The sequence below is a fragment of the Ictalurus punctatus genome, chromosome 4, assembly GCF_001660625.3.
Source record: "Ictalurus punctatus breed USDA103 chromosome 4, Coco_2.0, whole genome shotgun sequence".
NCBI classification, from domain to species: Eukaryota; Metazoa; Chordata; class Actinopteri; order Siluriformes; family Ictaluridae; genus Ictalurus; species Ictalurus punctatus.
The window spans coordinates 17,527,909-17,538,546 of record NC_071284.1 but is presented as its reverse complement, the minus strand read 5'-3'; the positions used below and the strand labels follow the sequence as shown (position 1 = coordinate 17,538,546).

The following is a 10,638-nucleotide window of genomic DNA, read 5'->3' as shown; positions in this document are numbered from 1 at the left end:
ACATGCCACTATTCGCTATCCAGAATTTTACTCTATGCCCTTTAATTTGGGGTGCCCTTTATATTGAGTTAAAAATGAATACTATCCTTTTGAAATTTCTCAGGTAACCCACAGTGTCCTTCTGTTAGTATGATTTTGATTTTTTGGTTTAGGCACACACACACACACGTTATATATGGTAAATGGCATACTTATATAGTGCTTTTATCCAAAGCGCTTTACACTGTGTCTCATTCACCCATTCACACACACACACACACACACCAATGGTAGCAGAGCTGCCATGCAAGGTGCTAACTTGCCATCGGGAGCAATTTGGGGTTCAGTGTCTAGCCCAAGGACACGGCATGTGGAGTCATGTGGGCCGTGATTTTAACCGCCAACCCGACAATTAGTGGACAACCCGCTATACCACCTGCGCCACAGCCACAAATTATATATATATATATATATATATATATATAGTGCTCATTCATTCGTTCAATCTTCAATCATTTTAGCACTACAAACTTTATCTTGCATTTTATACTGCACATTTATTACACTGTATATATTGCTCTACTGATTGTGTTTATTCCCTATATGGAAATAAATAGATAAAAAAGAAATAAATCAATGGCACACACACACCTTCAGTGGGGTTCTCCTTCATTTGTTCTTCATGCTCCTGTACTGCAGCTACGCACGTAGTGTGCACCAGCTCTCCTAATCTCTTTAGATCTGCTATGGATTTGTCCACAAGTTCAGAGTCACGTGCAATGGCCTCTAACCTGGAAACAACATAATCAAACAGAACCACAAACTTACTATCAAGTATTAAAATTTAAATATGGAATACGTCTCATTTGAAATGCAATATTGGGCATGAATTTTGTATTTTGCTTAAATATATCATATTTGCAATGTTTAATACTCTAATAGTGACACAAATAGCTATACCTTTCAAGTGGAGCACCAAATTTCTTGTAAGCTTTTATGAACCTGTTGAAACAAATCAGCTGAATTTCAGTTTCCTTATCACTAAATGACAGTTTGAAATGCCCAATGCCATTGTAGTCAAATGCAACTGAATATGTTACCTGCGAATCTCCGCATCTGTGAAGCCCTCCACGTTGTTTTTGCGTGCACGTGGCCGGCCTCGCCGCTTGGGCTTCTTATCATCCTCGCTGTCATCTGTCTCACTCTCTGAACCTGACGAGTGGCTCTTCAGTTTCAGCTTTGAGCCAACATCGCTGTCACTGTCATTTGCCTGCACCTGAGAAGAGCAACACACAGTTCAAGTGGAAGCCTGTTTAGACCTTTGGGTTTTGAGATCAAAAGATGAATATGAGATGATAGATCAGAATTTCAGCTTTCATTTGCTAATATTTATATCTAGATGTGTTAAACAACTTAGAACATGACACCTTTTGTTTGAACTCATCCATTTTTCAGGTGAAATATTGGAACATGTGACTGACAGGTGTTTCCTGCTGCCCAGGTGTGCTCTGTTAGACTGAATGTTTAAACAATTAATGGCTCTGAATGTATACTCTTGGTTTGAGCCCTGAGTTTTGCCTGCAAAGACTGCATTTGTTGTTAAAAAGGATTAACTAACATGAAGACCAAAGAGCTGTCTATGAGAGAAACTCAACCCATTTTGATGCTGAGAAAAGAATGAAAATTAGTTAGCGCCATTGCACTAGCACTGGGCATAGGCAATAAAACAATCTGGAATAACCTGAAAAAGAAAGCAACCATGGTGTGCTAACAACCAGACACGGAACAGGTCCACCAAGGAAAACAACAGCAGTTGATGACAAACATTGTGAGAGTTGTGAAGAAAAACCCATAAATAACAGTAAGTGGCATCAACAACAACCTCCACAGTGCCAGGGTGAAGCTAACACAATTCACCATTCAAAGAAGACGTTGAGAGCAGAAATATAGAGGCCATACCACAAGCTGCAAACAACTCATGAACAGTAAGAATCAGAAGGTCAGATTGGAATCCACAAAGAAATAAGGAGATAAACCTTACACAAAAGTTCTAGAACCAAGATTAACCTTTACCAAGTGATAGAAAGGCCAAAGTGTGGATAAAGAAAGGATCGGCTCATGATTCACAACACACAATGGGAGGTAGTGTCATGGCTTGTGCTTGCATGGCTGGTTCTGGAACTTGCTAACTAATCTTTACTGATAATGTAACTCATAATGCTAACAGCAGAATGAATTTAGACGTTTACAGGAAAATTATGTCTGCAAATTTAAATGCATTCAATCTAATTAGGAGGAACTTCATCATGCAGCAAGACAATGACCCAAAACACCCTGCCAACACAACAAAAGCCTTCAACAGGGAAAAAGTGGAAGGTTTTAGACTAGACAAGTCAATCACCAGACCTTAAAGTGCACCTGTTTTTTTTCAAATATTACCTTTCATGTAGTGTGTTTATATAGCTTTTTGTGAATGTAAAAACATCTGCAAAGTAGAGCTGCAACAACTAAACGATAAAATCAATAATAATCGATTATGAAAATCGTTGTCAACGAATCTCATTATCAATTAGTTGGTCTGCACGCAACACAGGGGAGATTTACTCATTACGTTACTGCTGTTCCGAAAACACGCTTCGGAGAGTAAATCTCAAACATAATCTCAAATATAACACTAGCGTTTTGTTTTTTTTTACTAACCGGAAGTATAAGCCGCTTCCTAGACACATGACATCATACGTGACTGAGTGTTTGCTAGCATTAGCAAACACTCAGTCACCGACAATGACTTTCTTCAATTTACTTTCTGTCAGCATTACCTTTTATTCCCAACATGGTCTCAGTCACCATCAGATGGAGGCGAAATCATCAAGTGACTGAGAAAGTGGAACACAGTGGAAATCAAACTGATGCACAAGGACAAACTTATGTTTATATCCAATATTGTGCCACTGTGTGTAAGGGGTTGGGGAAACTGGTGCAAGCTGCTTAAATTGTTTAGTTTAATTTAAGTTTGTCATTATATGCTGTATTTACATAAATGTGTAAATTTTATTGTGTGTAAATGTTTATGTGTAAATTCTGTTATTTATTATAACGGATGTGATCTGTTAGTAATGAGGCTGATCACACGCAGTGTAGACATGCTGATACAGAGTTGGAGCGCGAGTAAGATCTGTAATGTCTAATTAAAACACTATGATCACAAGTAAAATAATATGTCTAAAGGCAGCGAGTAACAGAAACCACAAGATGCAGTAAAAGTGAGTTTTTATTATTAATTTAGGACTGTAGTTTAATTCTGTGTTTTTGTGCATCCATAAAAATAATGCATAAATACCATAAAATACATTTTATTTTATGGTATTTATGCATTATTTTTATGGATAAGTATTGGGTTCTTTTCTGTTTTGGACAAACAGTTATGTAAAGTTTTAGTCTGAAGTTTATATTTGTAACACGCAGTTTGTGGATTATATTTTAAATAAACAAACAAAAAAAAATTACACTGAAAGTTTTCCCCGCCCCATCCGATTAATCTAAAAAATTAGCTGCCAACTAATCGATTATGAAAATAATCGTTAGTTGCAGCCCTACTGTAAAGTTTCAAAAATCAAAGTGAACGAGTCGTTAGTAATTCCAGACTTACTTCCTGTACAAACCTACGTAGGTTTGTCACAAAAAACCCTGCCTCTGGTCTTCATTGGCTACTCACAAACAGATGGAGCTGAAACTCGTTATGGTAGTGGGCGTTTCCTTTTCGACACCCGCTGACAGAGTTAGACCAATCAGCCTGGGACATCTGACAAATCAGAGCAGAGTATGCTCTCTGAAAGGAGGAGTTTAGAAGGAATCCTTTAGAACGGATCATTGAACGAGTCGTTTGTGACACTGGGGAAAAAAAGGTAATGCCACGGTTTAAATTATGAGCACATTAAAGTGTTTTTTGACCTTGGGTGCATGTAAATCAATTGTATGAGATCTTTAAAACAAAATAGGCAAGTTTCAAAAACATAATAGGTGCACTTTAACGCAGCTGAGCATCATTTCACCTCCTAAAGAGGAGACTGAAGGGAGAAACCCCAAAAAACAAATAACTGAAAGAAGCTGTACTACAAGCCTGGAAAAGCATCACAACAGAAGAATGCAAAAGTTTGGTGATGTCAGTGGGTTGCCGGCTTGATGCAGCTATTGCAAGCAAGGGATATGGGAACAAATATTAAGTGTTATTTATTTTAAGACTATCTTTTTTATACTTTTGCTCATATAAATATTTGTTGGTCTGCCACCAAAGATGCCATATTCTGAGTTGTATTACTTATTATCTAAATGTAAATATCAGGAAATTCTGATCCATCATCTCATATTCATCTTTTGATCTCAAACTCAGTCTGTGTATGTTGCGTTCATTCGTTTTGGGTTTCAAATTTGACAACGCATTCATAAATTTTTTTGTATTAATACTGAAAATGAAATTACTAATTAACTGTGTTTAAACCCCATTTTTGCTAAAAAAAAAAAAAAAAGCTCAATATTTCAAGTAGGCCTCCTTCATAGTTTCTTGATGTTTATTTTTTTATTTCGTTTGTGGCATGCTCACATACCCCAGGTGTAACTTAACTAAATGAAAAACGTGCATAGTCCATCAGTGGCTTCATCAAACATGTAGGCATCGCTCCGAGAAGTTCATTATGTGCTTTACAAAAGCAGCAAGAGGGTTACAGTAAGGAAGGATGACATGTCCACTGTGAAAATTAACAGATTTTTTTAACCACGGTAAAGTTAGTTTTAGGTTCGATATTTGCCCTTGTTCTATAGAGGCAACACTCTTAACAGATATCAATACCACCATTAGTTTTAATATTTAATTATTGTATACGGACAAAACATTTATTCAAATATGCCATCTCGTATTAGAGCTGCATATTTACACCCAAGAATGTTCTGACGTGGTATCACAGGCATCTCCTGATGCCTTTTTAGGTTTTATTCATATGGGATAATGGCAGCAAAAGATGACTCAATCAACTGTTGTTTAGGAGAAACTCCACTGCTTGGTGGCTTACTAACAACACTTGAATGCACTTTTATGTGTACTGAATTGGGTGGTATTTTTTAAATTATGGAATGTATTGACAGTAGAGTAGCATGAGGCAACGAAAGTTTAATGTTTTTTTTCAATACTACAATGTGGCAAACATTCTGTAACATTCGATGCTTTCAATACTGTATATAGCAATACTATATATATTCTGAATAAACAAATCAATTTGTGCATTCTAAGCTGACTCAGATATGCAACACGCGCAAGTGCAGCTTGAGGCTTGAGCAGCGAGAATATAACCTATTTGAGGGGACGAGAGTGGGGATCTTTAGGCTGATGACATGCAGGCCAATTATGTTCCTGTGACGTACTTCCTGGTTTCAAATTGTTTGCTGTGAATTTCTTGCCTGCGTCAGAATTTAAATGGCCATTTAAAGAGGCCATTCACATTGTAGCCATCTAAAACAATAAACAATTTTCAACTAAGTTACATTAAACACTCAACATGGCACACATTTAGCTTCTTCAGTGAGTTGAGTGCAGGAGGTTTAGTCATTCTTTCTCCATCATTAGTAACAGCTTTATAAGTGTATATTAATTAGCTCTAACAGAAAATATTGCAGAATTAGGAGGTGCGCATCCAGACTCTAGAGAGGGTTAGTGAGAGTAGCGTAGTTTCTGTAGAAGAAAGTCTGAATGCCTAAGGTCAAGTTAGCAGTCCACCAACTCCGGCATTTGAGCCCTCACAGTGGGAGAATGGGTGACGACTCAAGGGCATAATCACAAAGCCAAAGCTAAGGCTCGCCCATGTGAGCACCACTCCCCTTCGCTTCACGTGTCCAACAGGTTTGCTCTCCTCAGTGAAGCACCCATTGACCTGAAAGAGCTCTGGTTATAGGAGACTCTATCTTAAGGCATGTGAAATTAATTAGGCCTTCATGAGCACCAGCCTCAGTAGTTAGGTCTCTTACATCTAAAGCACTTATTGTTAATACGGATTGTTAAAACCATAACTGATCAAGAATTTAATGTACTGTGTTTAACAGAAACGTTGATTAAACCAAATAAGTATGTAGCATTAAACGCAGCTAGTCCTCCCACATACAATTATAGAGTGGGGGAAATAAGTATTAGATGAGTCATTTTTTTCAGTAAATATATTTCCAATGAGTCTATTCACATGAAATTTTCACCAGACATCAGAATTAACTCAAGAAATCCACAAACAAAGAATTCACAAAATTAAAGTCCATCAATAAAGTTATGTGTAATAAAGTGGAATGACACAGGAAAAAAAGTATTGAACATGCTAACTAAAATTTATTTAATACTTAGTGGAGAAACCTTTTGTTTGTAATGACAGCTTCAAGACGCTTCCTGTATGAGGAAATGAATTGATCACAGTATTCAGGCGTGATTTTAGCCCATTCTTCTAAACATACTGTCTTAAAAACTTGTTCAGTTGGATTCAAGTCAGGTGACTGACTGGGCCATTCTAACACCTTGATTTTTTTTTCTCTGAAACCAACAGAGTTTCTTTTGCTGTATGCTTTGGATTATTGTCCAGCTGGAAGGTCTACCCACGTCTCATCTTCATCATTCTGGTGCATGGCAGCAGATTTTTCTCAAGAATCTTCCGGTAAAGGGCTCCATTCACTGTTTCTTCAATTATATGAAGTCTACCAGTACATGCGATGAAAAACAGCCCCACACCATGATGCTTCCACCTTCAAACTTCACTATTGGTATAGTGTTTTAAGGGTGATGTGCAGTGGCATTTCTTCTCCAAACATGGTGTGTAGTATGAGAGCCAAAAAGTTAAATTTTGCTCTAGTCTGACCAGACTACACTCTCCCAGTATTTCATGGGCTTGTCCAGATGAGTTGTAGCAAACTTTAAATGAGCTTCGACAGGCCTTTTCTTTAGTAATGGAGTCTTGCGGGGTGAGCGTGAGCAGTGGAGTGCATTGCCTATTGTTTTCTCTGTGACGATGGCACCGGCTGCCACCAAGTGTTTCTGGTGCATTTTCTGAGTGGTCCTTGGCTCTTGGGCTACTCTTCTGACTATTCTTCTCATTCCCTGGTCAGAAATCTTGCGAGGAGCTCCTGTGCATGGCCATTTGATGACAAAGTGATGTTGCTTCCACTTCTGTATAATGGCCCCAATGGTGCTAACTGGAGGATTCAGAAGTTTTGAAATAGGTCTATATCTGATTCCATCTATATCTCTTGTAACAATAAGGTTCTGAAGGTCTTGGGAGAGAGCTTTGCTTTTACCCATCATGAGATGTTTCTTATGTGATACCTTGGTAATGAAAAGCCTTTTTATAGATCATCAATTTACTAATCCAGCTGATATTAATTTGCAAAGATAGGTGGTATAATTACTTATGGATTTCAGCTGGTTCCTTGCCTGGTGAAAATTTCATGTGAATAGCCTCATTGGAAATATATTTACTGAAAAAAAATGCTGACGCATCCAATACTTATTTCCCCCACTGTATTCATCAACCCAGGCTAACTGGCAGAGGAGGTGTTGCAATCATTTATAATGATAATTTAGGCATCACACAAAAACCTAATCATAAATTCAATGCATTTTAAGTTCTTTTTTACTAACTTAGCATATGCAGCAACAAAATACAAGTTATTCTATTATTTACAGATTCTCAGGGCCATATTCTAAATTCCTTTTGTGGATTTGCAGATTACATTTTGCTTAAAAGTGTTAATTTCCCCCATGTACGGAGACTTTGGGACACCCTGTACTCCAGATGAGTGACAGGAGCACTGTTGCCAAGAACTTTCAAAGGAAAATCACTAAATGTCGCTAGGTAATGTCATGTGCTAATTAGCATATTCATTACGACACTGCATAATATTTGCAATCTGCCTAGTGTCAGCTCTTAAAATCTGTTTGCTACTCTCATACTCTCTGTGCTCACATGCTGTATTTTGATACAGCTGAATTCCCAATAAAGCTGTTCTCATTTACATATTTTTCTGTTTGGACCTTTGCCAGTGTAACAAGACTGTTTTTGTCGGGATGTTATAGATCAGTGGACTACTATGTGGCTTCAAGGATGAGTTGCCTCCATTTCGTAAGTGTTTGTTTGTATGTTGGTGGTCTGACAGAGATGTTGATTGTAGCTGCTGTTGTGATTGTATCTTTAAACGGATTATTTCAATCATGTCACAAGAATTTTAGCTTTCCAAAAGGTATATCGCATGAGTTGCTACATCCACACATAAGCTGTGTACATAGCAAAGTTTTACTAACAACATGGCTGGCGGGCCATTGGAACGTCAGGAAACAGCCTTCGAATTAGTGTTGGGGACTCTAGAGGGTTCACGGGCATAAAGTGTTGTGGCGAACTGGGATGTTTGGATGCTGTGGGCATATTTTGCCTATGTAGCAGATGAAAACAGGCAGCCAATAGACCGTACAAAACCAGTTTGCAAACGGTGTTATAAATCCCTCCACTGCAAAACATTGGCTACACATTTGGCCAACAAGCACCCGACCTCTACAAAGAGCTGAAAAGTTGACAGTTTAGCAAAGTTAAAGGCTATGCTGGGGAGCTTTCTTAAGTGATTAGTGAAAATTTCTGTTGAGAATGCAACTGTTTTTGCATTGGGGATAAGCTAATTATTCATCATAGCATGTCATTATGCCCACATGTTCGCATTTCATCTGTATCAATGTCAAAAGTCTGCTATCATGACAACCCTAATTGGTAGTGTTTACAGACTTTTTCAATACTAGACGGAAGCACATTTTGACCTTAACTGCATGTCATCATACTTTAGATAAGTAAAGTATGATTCCCTCAGGTGAGTGTGCAATTTAGTGCACAGCCTGATTAGCTGTTATGCTGGCTTTGTGCCAACCCTATACACTGCATCCATTGGATATTTCATCAAGTTAGACAGGAAACAGATAGGAAATAGAAACAAAAATTGATCAAATTTGAATACCCTCAGCTCATCATTGTTATTGAGGAAAAAATTATTGTGATACAAATCAAGATCACTTTATTGACCAGCACTATAAACATCCTCCACTTTTGTGGGAAGGCTTTCCACTAGATTTTGGAACGTGACTATGGGGATTTGTGCTCATTCATCCACAAGAGCATTAATCTAGAGCATTAGGTTGGGCACTGATGTGTTGGGCGCACAGTCAGTATTCCAATTCATCCCAAAGGTGTTCAGTAGGGTTTAGGTCATGGCTCTGTGCTTGAGGTTTTCCACACCAACCTTAGCAATCCTTTATGGACTGCTCTTTGTGCACAGGTTTGGGCTTGGCCCCTTAGTTCCAGTGCAGGGAAATTTAAATTCTACAGCATACAAAGACATTACAGACAATTGTGTACTTTCAACTTTGTACCAACAGTTTTGGGAAGGCTTATATGGGTGTGATAGTCAGTCGTACAGTCTATTTGGCCATCTATATTATAATACTTATAAGATACTATGCTGTGTGTCAGCAGTGTCAATGGGTTTAGGTACTAAAGGAAGATATGAATAAAGGAAGATATGAAGGAAACTAATTATAATTATTTATAAAACTTCACCTAACCTAAAATTATTAACCTGAAATTATTAATATACCTATACAGGCCTAATAAAGCCCTGTTTTAAAAGTTTTAACAAAGTGACAATTTACTCTTTTATTTGAGCTTCTGCTCCGGGGCAACATGTAAATGTCCTCCATCTCCTTCTGTTTCTCCTCCTCCTCCACCCGCCGCCTCTGATCTTCTGGAATGATCTCATCCCAGTTCTGCATGGGCTTCTCCTCCAGCTCTGGTGTGCTCTCATCCATGGTGAAGTTAGCTACCTGCCAGAGCAAAAACACTTTATTGAAAGATTTTTTTAATCTTTCAAAATATTTTAGTTGACTAAGACCTAGAGAAATCTGGTAACATACCTTAAATTGGGACAGGAGCTCATCTGTGGCACTGGAACCTTGATCACTTTCTCGGGTTTCAGCAAGCCTCAAGATCTCATCAATGTCCATTTCCTGAGCGGGGGAGGGAGGAAAACAAAAGTTCCTTTTGCTTTTCTTTTATTTGCATTTTCTTGGCACAAAAAAAAACTCTTACCCCAAGTATAAATGTCTAACCTACTTAGTATTAAGCAATCAAGGGCTTCATGCATCTTTTTTTTTTTATAACTCTTGCATTTAATATTAAGCATGATTGCGGCCAACTTAAGGGCAGTGCAGAGCAGTATCAGCAAGCATGGTCAGAACATTTTGCTGTGAACCTTGACTCAGCAGCAGTATGTAGAGTAGACCCTGGCAAAAGGAAACGCACAAAACTGAAGTGCCTTCATACGCAACAGTTTATATGGACGCTTGCTCCCCTGTTCTATGCTCAAAAAATTCTATGTGCGTACAGTATTCAGGCTGCCCACTTACATTAGACAATGACAAGGCTATTATACTTCTCATTTCCCAAAAACAAAGGCACTTTGTGGTAGCCATGCTCCCAAAGATACCAGCCTTCGCCTACAAAGATTGTGCTGTTTGCAACATCATCAGACACAAAAGCAACTTAAAATTTTGTTCGGCATTTGAAGTTGCACAAAGCAAATACCAAGGCAAAAACAAAC

General features: G+C 38.1%; 1 protein-coding gene across 7 annotated transcripts in view; it reads right to left on the bottom strand.

Moving 5' to 3' along the window:
* The window catches only part of chd2 (chromodomain helicase DNA binding protein 2), a 117,532-nt gene that overhangs the window by 21,887 nt on the left and 85,007 nt on the right, over window positions 1–10,638 (bottom strand). For all 7 annotated transcript variants that reach the window (XM_053678017.1, XM_047153463.2, XM_053678015.1 and 4 more), the window contains 5 exons: window positions 9,953–10,045; window positions 9,692–9,862; window positions 1,080–1,255; window positions 940–981; window positions 631–770 (listed from right to left, as the gene is read on the bottom strand). In XM_053678017.1, coding sequence (XP_053533992.1) covers window positions 631–770; window positions 940–981; window positions 1,080–1,255; window positions 9,692–9,862; window positions 9,953–10,045 — 622 coding nt within the window. The remainder of the gene's footprint in view (window positions 1–630; window positions 771–939; window positions 982–1,079; window positions 1,256–9,691; window positions 9,863–9,952; window positions 10,046–10,638) is intronic.